The 22,627-nt window shown below is 42.7% G+C and overlaps 1 protein-coding gene across 7 annotated transcripts in view; it reads left to right on the top strand.

The window, feature by feature from the left end:
- hivep1 (HIVEP zinc finger 1) overlaps positions 1–22,627 on the top strand; it is a 159,470-nt gene that overhangs the window by 92,448 nt on the left and 44,395 nt on the right. For 6 of the 7 annotated variants that reach the window (XM_052016322.1, XM_052016320.1, XM_052016325.1 and 3 more), the window contains one exon: positions 15,758–21,819. In XM_052016322.1, coding sequence (XP_051872282.1) covers positions 15,758–21,819 — 6,062 coding nt within the window. The remainder of the gene's footprint in view (positions 1–15,757; positions 21,820–22,627) is intronic. The other variant, XM_052016324.1, reaches the window with a different exon arrangement.

Here is a 22,627-nt window from a genome sequence, read left to right as displayed (position 1 = left end):
ATCCCTCCATATCTTTGCATATTCCCGTGCGTATCTAAGAGCCTCTTAAACACCTCTATCATATCTTGTTTCCGCCACACCACCGCACCCCCCCACCCCACCACCCCCCCACCCCCCATCCCCAGCAGCGCATTCCAGGCACCCACCACTCTCTGTGTAAAAAAAACAAAACCTGTCCGCATATCTCCTTTGAACTCTCCCCCCCCCCCCCCCCTCACCTTAAATTCATGCCCTCTAGTATTAGGCATCTCGACTGGAAAAAGATACCGGCTATCTACTATATGCCTCTCATAATTTTTTAAACTTTTATCAGGTCTCCCCTCAGCCTCCACCACTCCAGAGAGAACAACCCTAGTTTGTCTAACCTTTTTTTATGTAGCACCTGCCCTGTAATCCAGGCAGTATCCTGGTAAACCTCTTCTGGACCCTCTCCAAAGTCTCCACATCCTTCCTATAATGGGTGACCAGAATTGAGGAGGATAGTCGTAAGCCACAGGAATTTGTTGATGGTGATATCAGTAGTACTGTTGATAGTGAGGAGGATAGTCATAGGCTACAGGATCAGTTGGTAAGATGGGCAGAGCAATGCCAGATGGAATGTAATCTTGATAAGTGTGAGGCGATGCACTTGGGGAGGACTAATAAAGGGTAAACAAGAATACATACACAATGAATGGTGGAGCCCTGGGCAGTATTGAGCAGTAGAGTGACTTCGGTGTGCAAGACCAAGCATGCTGAAGGTGGCAGCACAAGTAGAGGGGGTGGTGAAGAAGGCAGACAGGATAAAGCTTTCATTAGTGCAGCATAGACAATAAGAGAAGAGAAGTTATGATATGACTTTGTAAAACATTGGTTGAGCAACAGCTGAAGTACTGTATGCAGTTCTCATTGCCACACTAGAGAAAGGACATGGCTGCACTGCAGAGAATGCAGGGGAGATTTATGATGATGTCTTGGGGATGGAGTATTTCAGTTACGAGGAGGGACGGAATAGGCTGAGTTTGTTTCCCTTGGAGCTGAGGAGGGACCTGATAAAGGTATACACAATTTTGAGGGCAAAGATAGAGTAGATTATAGGAAACTTTTCCCTATAGCAGAAGTATCTTATACTAGAGGCCATAGGTTTAGGGTAAGGGGTAACAGGTTTAGAGGGGATTGGAGGAAGAACTTTTTCACCCAGATGGTGGTTAGAATCAGAATGCACTGAGAAGGTGGTGGAGGCAGGTATTCTCACTATTTTTAAGAAGTATCTAGACAAGCACTTGAAGCACCAGTGCATAGAAGGCTATGGGCCAAGTGCTGGTAAATGGGATTAGTATAGATGGGTACTTGAATGGTTGGCATAGACTTGGTAATCAAAGAGCCTGTTCAGTGCTGTATGACTCTGCCATTGGATCCTCACAAATCTATGCTCTAATGAAGAAAACATTGCGGTTGTCATATCCTAAAAGCACAAGCACTGAAGTGTGTATATTGGAAATCATACTCCAGTGGCACCAAGATACACTGGTACAGATTTTCAGTGTGGTACCATTTCATTCAAATGTTTCATTCAAATGCATTTTTTCCATTTAAAAATAAATCTCTAGGACCCTGTAACAAAGCCAAGTCTAACCAGAGGAATGTTAATAATTCCATCACATCTTTTCAAAGAGCAGGGGCCAGCACTCATTCCTCAACCAGTATTAAAAAAAAAGACTGATCCTTTACCATATTACGATATACAAATTGCTTTAGGATGTCCAAAGTAAAATAAATATAATTTCATCCTTATGTGCAGGATGTTTTCAGCGGGGCTGAAATTATTCTGTGATAGTGCTCAATGAGCTGCAAACGAAAGTGGTTTTCACAAGTTGTACAGCTGTGGATTTGAAACAAAACAGGCAACAACATCCTTGTTTGGATCCCTCGAAAGAGGCTTTTTCCGTGTCACAGGAGCATAAGAGCTTTCATCAGCTAAGGATGACATCCTTTGATATTCTAGCAAAGGTAACCTATCTGTCTGTCTTTCTCAAAATGGTTGACCACAACATCTTTCTCTGACTTCTCCCATCCATCAACTAGCCAGATGTAACCTCATTCATCTTGTTTCATTTTTACCAATCTCTATGTACCTGGAGAATCAACTGAAATGCCTTCTCTTCCCGGTACTGGTATTCTTCAAGGATCTATCACTTGCCCGCCACCCCCCCCCCCCCCCCTTTTCTCACTGATGCACTGACTCTTTATCCTTCATTATCATTATCCACTACATTATCCATTGGCATCCATTTTCACATGTACACTGACAGCACCTAGATTTACCTCACCAAGACGCTTCTAGATCCTTTTGCTATCTCTATCATACATCTTGTCTGACATTCTGTACTAGGTGAGCAGAACTACCTTCAGTTAAGAATTGCAAGCATCCAAGCCATTGTCTTCTGTCCCCTTCACAAGTGTGTTCCACAGCCACCAACTACATCCGTCTTTCCGTTAAGTGCATGGCTCTGAACCAAACTTTTCACAAGCTCATTGTCATACCCTATCCTAAAATGAATTTCATAACATAAACTTGTGTTCCCACCTTGGGATGTTTGGCACCATGAGAGGGGAAGCTGTAGCTATGTACTTATTGAGCCTAAGGAGCAAGAGGGTAGCTAGGGAAAAAGTGGGTCTCCTTAAGGACCAAAGGGGTAATTTATGTGTGGAGCCAGGGGATGTGAGCAAGCTCCTAAATGAATACTCCTCATCTATATTCAACAAGGAGAAGGACATGGAAGATCTATAGACCCTATCTATGCCCCATATGATTTTATACACCTCTATAACATCACCCCTCAGTCCACTACACTCCAAGGAATAATGTCCTACCCTGCCCAACCTCTCCGTATAACTCAGGCCCCTTAGTCCTGACAACACTCTCCTAAATCTTCTTTGTACTCTTTCCAGCTTGTTAGTACAGGAAATAGGGTTTGTAAATGTATAGTTTACTGAGGAAGGCCATATGATGTACATCATGATGTTTACTGAATACTCTTCCTCATTGGGCCATACAAATAAAAAGTTTGGCTCTGGGCCAATTAGCAAGAAGGCTCAAGTATGGGAAAATTTGGTGCACAATATAAGTCTATACACCAGAGGCAGCGAGGGAGGACAGTTGACCAGAGATGGAGAGGAGAGAGGGAGGACCAGAGACATTGAGGAGAGAGGGAAGAATCACCAGAGATATTGAGGACCAATGTCTGAGGAGAAAATAACCATGAGAACCAGTGAGGTCTGAGAAGAGTTTAAAAACAAGTGTGGGAGAGGGAGAGGTGTTTGAGATAAAGGGGTTAGAAAGTGATAATCAGTGTTGGAGATTCTGGTAGTCTGTGATGAGAAAATACTGCTTTATTAAAATAGAACATTTCACATAAGTGGCCCTCAGAAGTGTTCTTCTGTAAATCTGGCCTTTGCCTCAAAATTGCTGAGTAGCACTCTTCTTAGTCAACAGAATACTTAACAAAATGTAACCACACTTCTGCAACACTGCTGTGTTTATAAAATATCGTGGACTTGGCCTGACTGTTACTTTTAGCCAGTATTCCGAAACGTAGTTCATTTGTCGTCTCACGCCACCAGCAAAGAATGACTTTGGGCTGAATTGTGTGGCTATGTACGGTGCTTCCAAGGGGAGTAGCTGGCATTCAGCCACTCACTGGTGAATATATCTGGCTGTGTGTGGACCCACCAGAAGCCCGGGACAAGCTCAGTGACAGATTCCGGCACATCTGTCTCTCTGCTCCTTTGCTGCACTCAACCTGTAATCTGATGGCAGAGCCCAGGTGTGCTGGGATACCTCAGGATTATACTGGATATATGCCTCTGTGATCCAGTGCCAGCACAGAATCTGAGTGAGGACTCCTGACCTGGAGGGTGAGAAGGGAAAGGTTAGTTCAGATATTTATTTTTTTACATATTTAACTTTTTACTTTATAGTAATAATTTTAGGTATAAGTATTCATTCCCTCCATCACTGGGGCATAGAGGCTGCTGTATATACCATTTACAAACTGCACTGCAGTTACATGCCAAGATGCTCAGACAGCATCTCCAAAACCCATGAGTTCTACCAGCAAGAAGGTCTGGGGCAGCAGGTGCAGGGAATCACCACTATCTGCAGGTTCCCCTGCAAGACACACACCAATCTGATTTGGAAATATATCACTATTCTTTCTTTGTCTGTCGTACAGCACAGAACAGGCCCTTTGGGCTACGGCATCCGGACTGACCATCAAGCACCCATTTACAGTAATCTTAATTTCATTCTCTTCAGATTCTATCAGTCACCAACACACTAGGGACAATTTACAGTGGCCAGTTAACCTACCAACCTGCACATCTTTGGGATGTAGGAGGAAACCCACACAGTCACGGGGAGAACTTCCAAACCCACAATGCTGGGATTGAACCCTGGACACTGGAGCTGTGAGGCAGCTGCTCTATTAGTGGCATCTCTATGTCCTGGAACTCCCTCCCTGACAGCACTGAGGGAGTTCCTTCACTGGAAGGACTACAGTGCTTCAAGAAGGCTCCTCACCACCCACCTTCTCAAGGGCAGTAGGAATGGACAATCAGTTAAAATAATGTTTAAAAAGCTCTGTTTTAAAGTGTTTTTAATAAATGTTCTTCCTTTAATTTTTCTAAAATAATCATACATATTTTTAAAGAGTTGTAGCAATTTTAATAGTTCTAAAATATCTTTGAATATTGGATACATTTAAAAGCGGCTAGAAAGCCTCACGGACTTGGACGGGAAGTGAGGCACTCCCCTGGCCTTGCTTCACATCAGGGTGTTCTGAAGGGTGGGTGGGGCTTCAGCAGTGCACTTGTTGAGGCCTATTTACCACTGAGGCCTTGACACCCAGCTGCAGTTTTGGGTGGGCCAGCATGATTGGACTCAGACATCTGCACCAATTAGTACGTCAGTAGGGAGAGCAGTGCGAGTCCAGGCAGCTGGCTGAATCGAGCACGATTCACCCCATCAAGCTGGGGAAAATAAAAGGAAGCTGCTCACATAGAACCAAGAACTGTCTTTTGTTAAAATAGAAAATAAAAGTAGAAGCTGTTTTGAATACTCCATTATAGCAGGGTCTCTGAGGACGCAACCAGCCATTTAGGGGAAACCCTACAGAGTGAATGTCTGTACCATTTGGACTGTTGACTCCTTCTGTGGATTGCTTCCGTTTGCAGCAGCATCTTAACTGACTCTATGCTCTCTTTCTTTAAGAAATCTCTGCCCTTAGTCTGATAATATCTAGTGTGACTATCCAGCAATGCAATTTGCAAAATATTCATCCCCTCCCCCCCCCCCCCCCCGAAAAAAACTACATTGAAAAATCAGTGGTTTTCCTGCTGTGGATTTTCATCACAAATCCCACAGTATTGTGTTAGACAATCACTGACATCCCAGACTAGCTCATAGCTTTATTAAACAGATAGGAGGAAATGCTGTAATAAAGCGTGGGTTTGAGTACATTTTGGAGAGGCTGCTGAGAGAATTGTTCCAAACAAAATCAAATGCTCGGTCAAGCCATGATCTAGGCTCGCAGTGGATCAGGAGGCACTAAAAAGGTATGGAATCTAAAAATTGTTATTGAAACTAAATGACTAGCTAACAGTTCAAATTTCAATGTATTTAATAGAATAACATATACTTACTTATTATAGTTTGCCATGATTCAACTGAGGGGGTTGAGGGCGAACATATTATGTTCGCTTTAATTGTAATACAGAACATTTACTTTTGAAATGAAACGTTGCATTATTTTTTATGTATATTACAGACATATTCCTCTGAATGTTAATTTGATTAAAAGCAAAGAATGTCAAATTTAAAGGCATTTTGTTCGCTCTCAATTTATTTCTAAATGATGTGGATGCTGTGGGCGTTTGCCTTGTGCTATTTTCATAAAATCACAGCTTTAAATCCTGCTTTCGCTGCATATGCTGCTTGTGTTGGTAATATTCAATGCAGAAGAAAGATCTTTTTACACAAATATAAAACGGTCTTCCTCACTATTATTGTTAAGCAATGTTTCATTATACAGATTATGGCAGAGCAGGTGACATTACAAAAAAAAACAATTTAGCATGTTCATTGTTTGCCAACTAGCTGAAATAATTATTCATTATGAAGAATATTTTTATTATAATCAAAATTAGTTGTAGCATTAAATTGATTTCAAATTTCTGAAATAAAAAAGGAACTTAGAAATGCTGTAGCCAGCAGTAAACATTATGGTACACTGTTGTGACTTACTTTGTTTCATGTGTTAATCATTATTAGGATTTTGTTTCATGTACATCATTCCACTATCATTTCCAAATAAACAAGGGCAGGACCTTGATGTATTGAAACAATCTTTTGAATGCATGCTCCTGGTGCAGTTCTGGTCCTTCTACAATGTAGGCATGCTCCGTGAGACTTTCCATCAATGGATTTCCTTGCATGCAATCCAGTGGGTGAGGCTCCCCATTGAAAATAAAATTTCATGCAACTGGTCCTCAATAATGTTTATAATAAATGAAACCTATTTCTGTACTGGTAGATTTCAACAGCAGTACAAATATTTGCATCTTTCTGACATTCTCTGGAGGGACTGAAATGACAGTATATTTTCAGCTCTGTGCTAATCAACTGTTTCATTATCCAGAGTGAGATATTGTCTGTAGAATGGATAGGTTCACATAAAGCATTTGGAAACTTAAAAGGATTTAAAAGATAGGGGGAAGAAACTTACAAATTCAGGAATAGATTTCATTTTGTGGGTTGAGATAAATAATTTTTGTAGGAAAGAATATACTGGGCTCTAGGTTCCTGGATGCTTGAAAATGCAAGCTAAGATAGGAATGTGGCTGGCCTGTTGCAGATTTAAAGTCATAGAGTCATAAAGCAGAAAAAAAAGCCCTTCGGCCCACCACATCTATGCCGCCTGTCTTGCCATCTACATTAATTCATTTGCCTGCATTAGGTTTATACCCCCTAAGCCATGCCTATTCAAGTGCCTGTCTAATAGGAAAGGGTTAGATAGTGTGAGGGTGGTTTGATGGATGGTACAACATGGTGGGCCGAAGGGCCTGTTTTGTGCTGTATGGTTCTATGGTTAAATGGTTGAGACAGATACAATCATCATGTTTGGTGATGGTATCTGCCTCCACCACCTCCTCTGGCAACACATTCCAACTATCAATCACTCTCTGTGTTTACCCTCCTGATTTCCTTTTAAAACTCTTACCTCTCACCTTCACCCTCTGCTTTATTCGCTCCATGGAATAAAGGCCAGTTTATCCAATCTCTCCCTATAGTTAGTCTTCCAATCCAGATGATATCCTGGTGAACCACCTCTGCACCCTCTCCAGTGCAATCACATTCTTCCTACTGTGTTGCAATCAGAACGGCACGCAATGCTCCCAAGTGGGCCTAGCCAGTGTTTTGTGGAGTTGCAACATGATATCCCAACTTTTATATTCTATGCCCAACCTATGAAGGCAAGCAGGTGATATGCCTTCTTCACCAGCCTATCTACTTGTGTTGCCACTTTCAGGGTACCGTGGACTTGTATCTCAAGGTCTCTCTGTTCATCAACATTCTGCGGTATCCTACCATTTATTGTACATGCCCTACCTTTATTTGACTTCTCAAAATGCATCACCTCAGACTTGTCAGGATTAACTTCCATCTGCCAGTGCTCCACCCAACTTTCCATCTGATCTGTATGCTGCTGTAACCTTTGACAACTTTCCTCACTATTCACAGTACAATTTTTGTGTCATCCACAACCTTACTAATCATTCCTTCTACGTTCAAAGCCAAGTCGTTAATATTTGTCAAAAACAACAAGGGTCCCAGCACCGAACCCTGCAGAACACAGCTGGTAGCAGACTTCCAATCAGAAAAGCATCCCTCCATTACTACCCTCAGCCTCCTATCACCAAGCAATTTTGGGTCCAATTAGCTAGCTTGCCTTGGATCCTATATACCTTAACCTTTTGGATCAGCTTACCATGCAGGACCTTGTCAAACGTCTTACTAAAGTCCACGTAAACAACAATCTTCTTGGTTACTTCCTCAAAAAACTCAGTCAAATTAGTGAGGTGGGATTTTCCCCTCACAAAGCCATGCTGACTATCCCAGATCTGTACCTGCCTTTCCATGTACATAAATCCTATTCCTTAGAATTTTCTTCAATAATTTCCCTATCATTGATCTGAGGCTCACCAGTTTACCTGGCTTATCCTCGCTGCTCTTCTTAAATAAAGATATAACATTAGCTATATTCCAGTCTTCTGGTACCTCAGCTGTGGCTAATGAAGATGTAAAAACCTCCTCACTTGCTTCCCATAGCATTCTGGAATAGATCTCGTCTGACCCTTATGCATTCCAAGACATTTAACACTTCCACCTTCTTAACACATTAGAGTCCTTGGGTTACGTTAAGGTTCTGTTCCTGGGAACTGCCTGTAAGTTGATTTCTCCATGAGCCAGAATGTCTGTTTATAACCCCAGGAAAGTGATCTCCCCTCTCTTATTCCTAAATTCTATTCATATGACCTCATTGGATGATCCCTCTAGGATTTCTTCTGTTAACTACTGCCATGACCGCTAATCAATAGTGCGACTACCCCTAATCTTTTGCATTCCGCTCTGTCACATCTGAAACTTCTATACCTTGGAACATTAAGCTGCCAGTCCTGCCCTTCCCTCAACCATGTTTCCATGATTGCAATCATATTATAATTCCAAATGCTGATCCGTGCTCTAAGCTCATCTGTTTTACCTGTTGGGGTCCTTGCATTAAAGTAAATGCAGCTGAATCTACCAGTCCTTCCATGCTCCCCTAACCTGCCTCAGTCTGCTCTGCCCAATGAACTTGCTTGATTTATCCTCTACATTTAATTCCATCTACTCACCTGCTGCACTGCTACTATGCTTCCCAGTCCCTGCTAAATTAGTTCAAATCCCTGATTAGGGTGAGCAAACCTCCCTGCAAGGATATTGGTCTCCCTTCAGTTCAGGTGCAACCCTTTCTTCGTGTTCAAGCCCCACCTACCCCAGATGGCGATTCCGATGATCCAAGTACCTAACACCTTCCACCACCACCCCCTCCCCCCCCCAATACCAGCTCTTTAGCCATGTGTTCACCTCCTATTTCTACCCTCACTAGCACATGAAAAGGGAGTAATCCTGAGATTATAACCCTTAGGTTCTGCTTTTTAACTTCCTGCTTAAGTCCCTAAATGCACTTGGAAGAACCTCATCTTTTTTTAATCCATGTCATTGGTACCATTGTGTACTGTAACCTCTGGCTGTTCTCCCTCCTCTTTCAGAATGTTTTGTACCCACTCCAAGACACTTCTGACCCTGGCACCAGGGAGGCAACATACCATTCTGAGTCTCACTCTCGGCCACAGAAGTGCCAGTCTGTTCCCTTCAATAACGAATCCCTCAGCACTACTACTCGCATACACTTTTCCCTCCCCTGCTGTGCATCAGAGCTGATCATTGTGCTACAAACCTGGCAGCTGCCACTTTCCTCTGAGAGGCAGCCCCCTCCTACAGTATCCAAATCACTATACTGTTTGAGAGGGGAATGACCACAGGGGATTCCTGCACTACCTGCCTGCATTTACTGCACTTCCTGGTGATCACCCATCTCCTTTTTGAATGAGCAGATTTGAGGATGATTTTCTTGCACAAACAAGATGCAATTTGTTGACTGCATAACTACTGCAGCCCCCCCCCCCCCCCCGCCCCCTCTGACCAGGAGCACAACAGCCATGCTAGAAATGCAAGCTATAAAATGTGATTTCCAGACATAGTAGGAGCTCCTATGCTCCTAGGCGGCTCTCAATGGTGTGGTCAGCATCCCACTCTCTCAACTGCACCCCCATGCCCCAAGGAAAGAAATCCTTACTAATAACATCAAAGACATTGCGACCAATGGTAAGGATTCCACAGCATGCCTCAGCGGAAGTAGGCTTTCTCTTTCCTTTCAAGGGCTGCTTCTGCATCAAGGCCCTCACGGTTCCTTCGGGGAATGCAAACACTAACAGAGTTGCAGGTACAATGTCGAATGTGCCCTGCAGGTCAATTGACACCATTACTGTACACCCAGCAGCCCCTGGCAAACATGCATCACATGTGCATAGAACTGCTATTAAAATTCCCCTCTGGCAAACGCTTAAGCACCGACTTTTGCAGGGATCAATTTTTCACTCCAAAACTAATGCATGACACACAAAAACCATGAACTACGCGATAACATGTGGCCTGCTTTTTCTTCTGAGTTTTAAACGTAGATTGCTTCTACAGATTGGTATATTTCATTTCTTTAGAAACACTTAGTTGGTAAGGCAGCATCTGTGGAAAGAGAAACAGTTGACAACAGTAAACATTTCCAGCATTTCCTTTTTTTAATTTCAGATTTCCAGCATCTGCAGTTTTTTTCTTTCCTCGTTTTATGGAATTTGGCATCAATGAGGAGGTTAGCAGCTGTTGCCTTCCCAAATGTCCCTTCTTGAACTACTGCAGTCCCTCTGGTCATCGCGTAAGGAATTCCAGGATGATAAGGGACCAGCAATATATTTCCAAATTAGACATGTAACTTGAATGACCTGCAGGGGAATGGTGATCCCATATACCTGCTGCCCTCATCACTCCTTGTAGTAAAGATCAAATCCTCTTTCACGTCCCTTTCCTGGAGGTGCTGCCACATTCTTGAACCCTTGATCTTCCGTTATTGTCACTTTAGCATTCTTTTTGCACTATTGTACTTTGCACCATTCCATTGTCATTATGTTGTTACTTTGCACTTGTCACTGTATTTATTGTTGTATTCAATTCCACCTGCTGTCTGTAAGGAGTTTGTACGTTCTCCCTGTGTCTGTGTGGGTTTCCTCCCACATTCCAAAGATATACAGGTTAGGAAGTTGTGGGCATGCTATGTTGGCCCTGGAAGCATGACGACACCTGCGGGCTGCCCCCAGAACACTGCATTTCACTGTGTGTTTTGATGTACATGTGAGTAATAAAGATATCTTATTCATTATTACTGCATATTCTGTTTACTCTGTGATCTTCATGCGAGCAAGGAATTTCATTGCATCCTAGTGTATATGACAATAAACTGATCTGAATCTGAGGTTTAAGAGGTGCTGTAAGAATAGCCAAGGCTAATAACTGCAGTGCATTTTGTAGGTGGCACACACTAATAATTTCCCTCCAAGGGAAAGAAAGTTTAGGGCAATGGATAGGATACCTATCAAGTGGGCTGTTTTGCCAATGTATCATGTAGAGCTTCTTAATTGTTGTTGGAAATATACTCATCCAGGCAAGTGGAGAGTATTCCATCACATTTCTGATGTGCCTTGTTGATGGTGGATAGGCTTTAGGATACCCAGCCTCCAAACTATCGTTGTGTTTTTATGACTGGCCCAGTTGCACTTTTCGTCAATGGTGATCTTCCGGATGCTGACGGTTGGGGACTCGGCAGTGATCGACTATCAAGACTAGAATGCTAGACTCTGGCTTGTTGATGTTAGTCATTGTCTGGCACTTTTATAGCATGTATATTACCAGCCCTTGTCTGAATATTGTCTATGTCTTACAGTATACAGGGGTGAACTGTTCTTTTTTCTTTGAACTTCTCAGTCAGCTAATGTCCCCACGTTTACAGGCATTAAAGGTATAGGCGTTGAGAGCAATGACGTGCTGGTGTAGATTGCAGAGAGGAATTTGTATTTCACATTGTAATTGGTACTCTGACAAAAACTGTGGGTGAAGGATGAATCCTGTTCGAAATAAGATAAGATATTTATTTATTAGTCACATGTACATCGAAACACACAGTGAAATGCCACACAGCTCCTAACCTATATGTCTTTGGAAAGTGGGAGGAAACCAGAGCACCCAGCAGAAACCCACGCAGACATAGGGAGAACGTACAAGCTCCTTACAGACAGCAGCGGAATTGAAGCCCTTGCAAATAGGTGCCTTCAGTCTCTGGTGGAAATCATCAAGCCACCCACATGTCAAGCTCTGCAGTAAACAGATCTGAGTGTTGCTATGATTAGGAAATGATTAATATTTCTTGAATTAAACAGACTAGAAGCAGAGTACTTGATTGCTGCAGGACTGCTCCATCTGTTGGTGATAGTTGGCATTTCTTTCTCTACAGGCTTGAACATGCTGCTGTACCAGCACCTTTTTACTACCTAGGTTTATGAATCTTAAATGCATTTAACCTCATAGCTGAGGATAATGATTATGATTAAACCTCCTAAGTACTTGTTTTTGTTTGTTTGCCTTTAATCATGGCAGTGTTCATCTCCCAAACTAATTCCTTTACCTACCCCCAACCTTAATTTCTTTCCTACTAGCTTCAGGCAGGAGATTCTGATGTAAAATATTAAAATTGAGGCCACCAGTTAAATCAGCCCATCACTCTTCCAATTCTGCATCCAATAATAAAAACAGCGGATGCTTTAGATACTCAGCTAGTCAGGTAGCATCTGTGAAAAGAGAAACAGAGTTAACATTTCAGCTCAAGGCCCCTCCCTCATCAGATGTGGGGAAGGGAAAAACAAGTTAACTTCACAATTTGTAACACCTGCAGTTTTTTGATCTTCGTTTCCAACTCCAGGTTCATCAGCTGCCTTGAGACTCCCTCACTGCAACGCCAGCCTGACTTACAAGAGTCCCCAAACATGAAAATGCTTATCCAGCCGGCTACTAATAATTTTTAAATTGAATAATCCCTTTCTATTAACCAGCATATTCAATATTTGATAATCCATTCAGATAAATTCTGATTCTGATTTCCATGGAGAGTAAAAAGGTAATCTAAAATTTTAAAAAAACTTCAGATGCTGGCTATCTGAAATAAATGCTGGGGAAACTCAGCACATCAGGCAGTATCTGTGAAGAGGGAAACAAGACTTACTTTCCATAAGAGTACTTTAGGCTGACTATAAAAGCAGTTGACATAAACTTTCATGTAATTTTTTTATCCATGGAAAGCTTGCACATACACCTGGAATTTTTTAATTTGTGATCTGGTGGACTTAATTTTTATAAAATCAGTTTGTGCATTTGATTTTGGGTACACTGCGGGTTTGCATTACAAACATTATAAAGAAAATGGGGACTAAATTTGATAGACCACAAAAATGGGCATGGGAGTAGGGGTAGGCACCAACTTTGTGTTGCCTCCTCATAATAATGATTTAAGCCTTCAGCCAGTGCTAGGCATGTTGTTCACTTTCCACATCAGTGGAGGCCAATAACATGAGTGGCCAGTGGCCTGTTGAAAATAGCATGCACTGCCTAAAGCAGTCTATATCTCTTAAGGATGAGGTTCTTTTATGGATAGAGCATGTTCAGCATCCAATCTGAGAAAGTGAAAAATGGGAGAACCTCAGAAAGAGCATGCGTTTAGATTCCACTGGAGACGGAGACCAAGAGAAATGTTTTGTGCTCACAGGGCATCAGGCATAGCTTCAAAAGCTAGTGAGAGTAGATAACCAGCCCCTGAAAACTTGCATGTTTACTGACCTCACTAAAATGGCCATGATCAATGAATACATCTTCAAATGCCATATCCTACCAACCACACCATTTGTCTCAGTCACTGCTCAGTTAATAATGCCATCACTCAGCTACCAATAATCTCCATCATCTCGGACTCGTAGCTCACAGTTATATTACTCACCTCCAGTCTTTAGCACTACTTCATGCCAGACAACCACCTCTCAAGCCTGCAAAAATGGTCTTGGCGGTAACATTGTCCTAATACATTGTCTCCTACTCTGAAACATTTTCCTCCCTCCAGCAGCTCAAGGTGGTTCACTTTCTGAGATAGCAGAAACAAAACGAACATGGGGAGAGCACCTGTCTCCATAAGCCCTGTGAAGAAGCCAGTGGTGGCCATTATTGGTGTACCTATTGCCATGACTGTGGCCAACTGCATGACCAAAGCCTTCACAGATTGCATTGCCATCATAACTAGTTCTTTTCAGTTCCCACTTCCCCTCACGTCACACAATCTCTTCTCATTTATGAGATGTAGGTGCTGTAAACATGCAAGCCTTACTCTTCAGCACCATCTTTGTCCTTGTTTCTATCTCCTCCCAGATACTCAAGGACTATAACGTAGCCAACAATTTAGAAACGAAAAAAGGAGACAGTGAAAATGAAGGCATTCAACTTTACACATGCCCTCACAAGTTCAGTTTACGAGGATAAGTTGACTGAGCTGGGGCTTTTCTCTTTGGAGAGAAGGAGGATGAGAGGTGACTTGATAGATGTGTACAAGATGATAAGAGGCATAGATCAAGTGGACAGTCAGAGACGTTTTCCCAGTGTGACAGTGGCTAACATGAGGGGACATAATTTTAAGGTGATTGGAGGAAGGTATAAGTGGGATGTCAAGGGTAAGTTTTTTACACAGAGAGTGGCGGGTGCGTGGAACGCACTGCCAGCAGAGTCTGTGGGGGCAGATACATTAGGGACATTTAAGAGACTCTTAGATAGACACATGAATGATTAAAAAAAATAGGGGGCTATGTGGGTTAGAAGGGTTAGATAGATCCTAGAGCAGGATAAAATGTTGGCACAACATTGTGGACCGATAGGTCCTGTACTGTGCTGTAGTGTTCTATGTACTGATGTGGCTCATAATTTAGAGGATAGCATAGAAGCTGGGTTAGTACATGGTGAGATTTTAGGCAGAAGTGGCCTGTGGCCTGCAACCAGAGCAGGGGGTGAGGATGCCAGCTCAGCTCACCAGATGACAAAGTTATTCCTTCTGAAGAAGACGCGGGCAAGGATTTTGGTGGAGCAGGTTACAGGAGAAGACTGCTAGGATGCCCATTGAACTGGTTAGTTCACCAGCAAGCCTGGCAATGGTCTTAAATGTTAAGGAGCTGGAATAGTTCAGGATCAACTTATCTCGTGTTTGTGCAGAGACCAAAGCCCACCAATGTATTTTGCAGGCTACTTGTGCTTGGTGCAGAAGCTTTCAAGTCAGCAAGGAGTCCTTTACTGCCTGACACACTTTGCTTAGTAAGTTATTGCAACTTGAAGCAATAGTGAAAATAACAAGCACTTGTAGCATCTAGCTGATAGGTCAGAATAATTCAATATGGGACTAGCTCGGATAGACATCTTGATCAGTATGGATGAGTTAGGTTGAAGGGCCTGTTTCCATGCTGTGTAATTCTATCAACAACTAACTTGGATATAGTCGATTGTTTCCTTAAATATGACCCATGGTAGCATTTTGCATGATAGAGTTGGAAGCAAGGGAAGCAACAGTGGGATGGGGGTTCCATTTTTGCAAATAAACAAGTGTCCGACTGTGTGTTGGCTGAAGTATTGAGTTCCAAAATGGAAGCACTGGTGTTAAACCAATGTTCTGTACTGATAAATGTTGTGATTTACCTGCTCTGCATACTTTCTGTGGAAGTCCATTGTGTGCACCCTAATCCCATTAGCATCTGACATGATTTCTTGGACAGAGATGCATGCATGCTGTAGACAACATTCTAGAGCTCCGCACACATTGATGGAGCCTAAAATATGGGTGTACTGACTCGATAGGTGCCCTTTGTCTTGAAAGCATATAAATTTTGTGCACTAATAATCATGTAAATATGAGTTGCTGTATGACGTCGTTACTGTTACTGGTATTGCAGTGATAACAAAAAAAAGATTGATTTCTTTATTTTGTTTTAGTAGAATCCCAAGAGTCCAGACGAAAAGGAAAAACAAATACAGCTAAAGGTGTAAAGCGGAAGAAAGTTGTGGCCGAAAACGTGACAAAGAAAATCCCCAAATCACCTGTGAAAACTCTGTTAAAGTTAAGTAACGATGGACAAAGTGCAGAGGCAGCCATTTCTGTCGATGGTGTTCCAACTGCTGCTTCACCATTAAAAAAGGAACCCTTGCTTGACCAAAATGGAGGACTGGAGAGAGAAGGAGAAATTGGGCAAGAATATTCAGAGGACCTAAACTTCGTTGGTGAGACAACTGAAGCCAGAGCTGGCAAATCACTGCAGAAAAAGATTGTGGGATCACAGCATTCAGTTGAGTCGTGCAACAGGTCCCCAAATTGGAGTGCTCACCAACTAGAAACTGATGCAACATTGAAATTGCTAGTTGCAGAGAAGTCTCCCTCACTATCCTACGAGCACCCACAGCATCCAATTCAACGTCTGTCTTTACTGCGTAAACATTGGATCATTAAGGCCGAGAGTAAAAGTTGCAGTACAAATGGGAGCACTCCTTATGCAAGTTCTGCTTTTGATGTCTTATTGAAAGCTATGGAGCCGGAACTGAAAACTTTGTCAAAGGTAAAATTTTCTTCAGCTGACTCGGAGTCAAGAAAATCAGATGTCAGTGTTGTATCCCAGGAAGTGTCAAGTGGAATATCAACAGTTACTGCCCAAAGTCTAGGTCAACCTTCTGTATGTAAATCTGAATTTGCCACAGATCCACAGTACTATTCAAATGTTGCTCAAATTGTGCCCAAATCAGGGAATAGACAGCAAGGACAAGGTCAGCCTACATCTCATTTACACTACCAGCAAACTCAACACATTTTGCATGCTAAACAAGATGAACATCATGCCTTATCTCAGAGGTTTAATGGATCACCAACACACCAGCAGAATCAAGGAAAACACCATTTCCAACCAACATACAATTTAACCATGACTTCTTTAGGGCAGTCTCAGACCACTGTCATGCCATATAAGCTGCATCAAGGTCAGCTTCTGGTCAATTCAAACCAGTCAATGGCAGCTAATCCACCTAATTGTGATCAAATGGGATCTGGTTACAAGCAGCTCCAAATGCCGTCAGTTGTCAACTCTGGGATGGACCAAGCGTCCAATATTTCGCTTAAGGAGCAGAAGCCTAAAAAGCAGGGGAAGTATATTTGCGAGTACTGTAACCGAGCATGTGCAAAACCAAGCGTTCTCCAAAAGCATATTCGATCACATACTGGGGAACGGCCCTATCCTTGTGTTACATGTGGATTTTCATTTAAGACCAAAAGTAACTTGTATAAGCACAAAAAGTCCCACGCTCATGCTATCAAACTTGGTCTTGTTCTGAGATCAGAGAGCAGCAGTACATCAGTATCTCAGGAATCTGACCGAGGGCTAAGTATTCAGTCAGATGTAGAGGAAAGCGGTGAAAGTGAGGCTGATTCGACATCGGAGGAAAAATATTTTGATCAAAAGCACTTTGAACAGGAAGCTGCACAAGGAGCTGGCAATGTGTCCTATTCTGAAGCAGCTACAACCTTCCCCAGGAGTCTCTCGTCATCCAACAAGTCAGTAAATAAAGTCTCTGGTTATGACACTTATGAGTCTATGAGCATGCATGAGGGCGCTGAGCCAAAAGTTACAGCTGCTTTGCCAAAAGTGGTGGTTTACCCAGTGAATGTCTCTCCTGTAAGGGCTGATAGTCCACAGGTAACAGGTGCAGCTCCAGAACCAGTCAATCCACAGCAGCAGACAAATCCACAGGCTGCTAAAATGGAGTCAACTTCAACTTGGATGGCTTGGATGAAGCAAGACACCGGATGCAAGCAGCAGCTGGAAATGAGCCCACAAGAGGAAGAAAAGGCTCAGTCAGTGACTTCGCATGCACAGCTCCAAAGACAGCAAGCCACTGAACAAGGGAAGCATCATTTGAGCCCACGAAGTTTAGGGAGCACAGATTCCGGGTATTTCTCCCGTTCTGAAAGTGCGGATCAACAGATGAGTCCACTCAGTCCCTTCGTTAAGTCATTGCCCACTACTGAAGTTGATGCAAACAAGGGCAGTTTTCCTTGTCCTCACAGCAATCAAATTATGGCCACTGTTTTGCAGATGAATTCGGTTTCAGTCGAAAAGCAGTCCAAATCAATAGCTCCTGTTCGTGCCCAGATTGCAACCAAAACGCTCGAAGAACGCATTTCCAAGTTGATATCGGACAATGAAGCAGTAGTGGATGATAAGCAGCTGGATAGTGTAAAACCACGAAGAACATCCCTTTCTAGGAGAGGAAGCATAGACTCACCGAAACCATACACATTTAAAGATTCATTCCAGTTTGATCTACGGCCTCTTCATTCTGGAAGGAGAACAAGCTCCAGTTCTGATATCCCCAAGTCCCCCTTTACACCTACTGACAAGTCAAAGCAAGTGTTTCTTCTGTCAGTTCCTCCTCCATTCCCTTCTCTTGATTGTTTGCCGATTACTAGAAGTAATTCGATGCCTGCTACTCCAGCAAATTCTGCCATACCTACAAATACAACGCCAGCTGCGCACCCACTAAGAGGGAGTCAGTCATTTGATGAGAAAATTGGTGGTTCATTTAGCGATGACGTCTTTATACCTGGACCACAGACACCGATCCAACTTGCCCATCCCCGAACCCTTGTCAGACAGACTGCAGTAGAGGACTCATCAGCCAGTGAGGGGCAGAGTTTTGCTTCCACACGTTCTATGGATGAGGGTTTCCAGAGGAGCGGCATGGCTGCAGGGGTTTTGATGCCAAGAAGCAAATCATTTGAGCACAGCTTGCGTACGCAAGAAAAAGTGAAGAAGTCACAAGGTCGGGGGTCCATGTATGAATGTGAAACGTGCAGAAATAGATATAGGAAGCTGGAGAACTTTGAAAACCACAAGAAGTTCTACTGTTCAGAGCTTCATGGGCCAAAGGTCAAACCAATAGTCACAAAAGATTCTGAACACGAAGCAATATCACGCAGCATGTCACCACAGTTGTTACATTATAGGATCATAGGAGCAGCAGGTGTGCTCCAGCAACCACCTAAGATGAGGAAAAGGAGGAAAATTAAAAGTATTGGTGATGATGACGAGCTTTTACCTGGTATAAGTACTGGGACAAACACCACAAATAAAGAATCTGTATCAGATCATTTAAGTGCTACATCTCATTGGAACAATTTAGGTGGCAGCAGCCAACCCGCGAGTGTTAGTGTGAAAAGTCTACCCGGGGAGCACCTTCAATCTGGCAGCAAGGAACATTCCCTGGAGGATCCAGTGTCTTTTAGCAATGAAATCCAAACTAAACCATTACCCTCACCATCGCAAGAACGAGAGTTAAGTAGGACCAGCAGTGGCGTGTCTGTAATCCAACACACAAATTCGTTGAGCAGGCCCAGTTCATTTGAACAGTCTGAATCGGTAGATAGAAGTTCTCCTGCTCCTGTGCAAGAAAAAGAAACCCATAATGAAGCTATGCAGCTTTCTATATTTATAAGTGGTAAAGAAGATGCTTGCAGCCAATCCTCTTCCCAACAGCAACCCAATCCTGGCATATTGAGGGCAGCAACGTGTGAACTTTCGAGATCTTCATCCGCTGATTGTACTCCGCTGCAGCAGCTAAGACTGGTGCGCCAACATAACATCCAGGTTCCAGAGATTTTGGTCACAGAGGAACCAGACCAGGAGCAGGACGTGCAAGGAAATGAGCAGGCAGAGAAATTTCATTGGCCTCAGAGGAGTGAGACACTCTCAAACCTACCAACAGAGAAGCTACCACCAAAAAAGAAGCGAATCCGCTTGGCTGAGATGGAGCATTCGTCTGGTGAATCCAGCTTTGATTCAACGCTTTCAAGGAGTTTCAGTCAGGAGAGCAACCTGTCTTGTTCCAGTCTCTCAGCCTCTTTTGATAGGGAGGATGTTCCAAGGACTGAAAGTCCTTCCAAGCTGGAAGCACTTATTAAATCATCTGAATTGGCTCTGGTTAGTCGTTCAAATACACTTGGTGTTCCCAATCCACATTACAGAGAAATGAGGCGTGCTGCATCTGAACAGACTACTAGTGTGCCACCACCTACAGAGGTTGCTGCAGGAATTCGTAGCAAGTCATTTGATTGTAGTATCATATCCACATCAATATCTACACCACCAGAAGTTTCAATGGAAATGATTTCAACAGTGGCTTCTGAATTAATAGCTTCTGGCTCTGTCTCACTTATTGAAAGGAGAAGAGGTCCTCTTATACGACAGATGTCTTTGAGTATTGGCCCAGATATTCCTCAACCTCAGGTTTTGCCTTCCAGTTTATTCCAGCAAAATCTAACTCTGCAGGTAGCTGCCCTGCCACAACTCAAAAGATCCTTATCGAATAGGTTATCTCCTGTGTCCTTCTTAACTTCACAGCATCAGTTGTCATGTGTGACACAACTTCGACACATAGTTCACCGTGAGCCACAGTCTTCAATACAAGAAGTAAACTTAAACAACCAAATCCAAATTAAACAACCCTTAGTTCAAACATCTCTTGCTCAGAAATCTGAGACATGTTCAGTTACACAAGGAAACCTAAAGGTACTGCCTGCAAAAATAGCAGCAGATCAACAGAAATTATGTCCAATTATATCTCTTCCTCCTGCAACTGAAGAAAATATATATGCTCCTAAATACCAGCTTCAAATTGTTCAAAAACAATCCTGCCAGCCATGTATACTTCCTAACATTACATCCCACCTGCCAGTCATTCCCCTGTCTATTCCTTTCACTCTAGGATCAACTGGGGTAACTTCGAATATTTCAAACGAGTCACTGGAGATTATCTCAAACTTGTACTTGGTCCCTCCGGTCCCACATATCCACCCTGGCCAGGTATCCAACCAACTACAGCCTGGAGCTTCTCTGGTCATCCAGAGTGGGAAACCCACTTATAACACTGCTATCCATACAACATTGCCTCAGATTCTGGTCACACAAGATCAAACAAACCAGCAAGCTCTGGTGATTTGTAAATTTGATGATCCAATAAATTCAAACACTGCCGAGGAAATACCTTCAGGATCAAAGGATTATCTGGAAGCCCGAAAAAATAAAACTAAGATGTCTGCTGTTTCTGAAAATTCTCATGCCCATAATGAGAGCAGAACTGCCCTTGTAGCGAGTGGATCAAAAATGCCACCCGACTGTCTACTTGCACAAGAACCTACTGGTACTAGTAAACGCATGCTATCACCGGCAAATAGTTTAGATATTGCAATGGAGAAACATCAGAAACGGGTTAAGGATGAAAGTGGATCTGCAAGTTCTGGTAAAGTGACACCAGTGGTGTTACAAAGCACCAAATCTGCTGAAATGACTAAGCTAAAGAAGCCCATGTTAGTGAGACAGCACTGCACAACCGATCAGGTGGAGGGCACACTGCCTGTTGAGCAAGAAGGTACTTTGAAAAATAACTCTCAAATCTTAGACCTTAACAGCTCACCAACAAAGCCGGTTCTTTCAAGAGAAGCTCTAGAATATGAAGGTTCTTCCTCTTCTTCAGGGACTGTTATTCAAAAATCACCTATAATCATATTCTCTGGTTCCCCACAACCAAATACTACTCTGTTGAAGTCACTCACTAATGCTCAGGGTGATATATCTGCATCAAGTAATGACCAAATACAACCAGCAAGCAATCAAGCCCAAATAAAAGTGAGAGCTTCCTTTCCAATCACAAGTACACGAGATGTACAATGTGCAACACTTCCAACTCTGAAGACTTCAACAAGTTTTAGTTGGTGTTATCTGAAAAATTGCAAGCCCCTACATACCCAGCAAGTAGAGAAAAATTTCTCTGCATATTCAACTTGGCACGTCAGCCCTCACAATCCCAATCCACTGGGTTTACCAACTAAAGTCGTACTTGGTCTTCTCAATCCAAAGCAGAAGATAAAAAAAATGATGTACACACAAGCGAAAAGCACACTGCTTCATTCTGGCATATTGGTATCTTCAAGCAAGTGGAAAGCTGATAAGTCCAAGGTATTAACAATTTTTGCTTGACCAATCTCTTTTGGCTTTGCTAACAATTTGACAGAGAAAGCTGTATGACTTGGAGGCCAATATAGCACAGGCTTAGATACTCAAGCCATCAGTTCAGAGAGGATTTGATGGAGGTATTAGTGTCACTTAAAATGACTACTTACAATTTCCTCATGTTAAATATCAGGAAGGCCATTACCACTGTTTCCAGGCTCCACGTTAAAACTCCAATACTTGGCCACTGGCTGTATCCCTCTCTATGGGAACCATTTGAGACTGAATCTTGATGTCCTATTGGACACTGAAATGAGCTTCCAACCGTATTTGTGTCATCATTGAGCCTGCCTATTTCTGCCTCCATAATATTGCCCAACTGTGGTCTGATCTCAGCTCATCTGCTGCTGAAACCCTCATATGTGCTTTTATTACCACTAGACTTGCTTGTTCTATTGGCCAACCTCTCTTTTCGTGAGGTCATTCCAAACTCTGCCAATGGTTGTAACTCATACTGTCCTGTTCAGGACCTAAATTGGCTCCCCATTAAGCACATTTGAAAATTCTGATCCTTGTTTCTAACTTCCTCCATTTCATCACTCCTCTCATCTCTAAGGTACATAAGAGTTCTTGTGCATTCCGATACTAATCACTCCATCACTGGCAGCCATGCTTTCAGTTGCCAGGTTCTCGAGTTCCTCCATAAATCTACCCACTTCTTACCTCTCATCCATTCAAGATGTTTCTTAAAATTGACTTATTTAACCAAGTTCTTGCTCTCCTGCTCTTCATCTTCCTCAGTGCTGAATTCATT

The sequence above is a fragment of the Pristis pectinata genome, chromosome 5 (genome assembly GCF_009764475.1).
Source record: "Pristis pectinata isolate sPriPec2 chromosome 5, sPriPec2.1.pri, whole genome shotgun sequence".
Lineage (NCBI taxonomy): Eukaryota > Metazoa > Chordata > Chondrichthyes > Rhinopristiformes > Pristidae > Pristis > Pristis pectinata.
The sequence above is the reverse complement of the archived record's forward strand: the minus strand, read 5'-3'. Positions and strand labels throughout refer to the sequence as shown.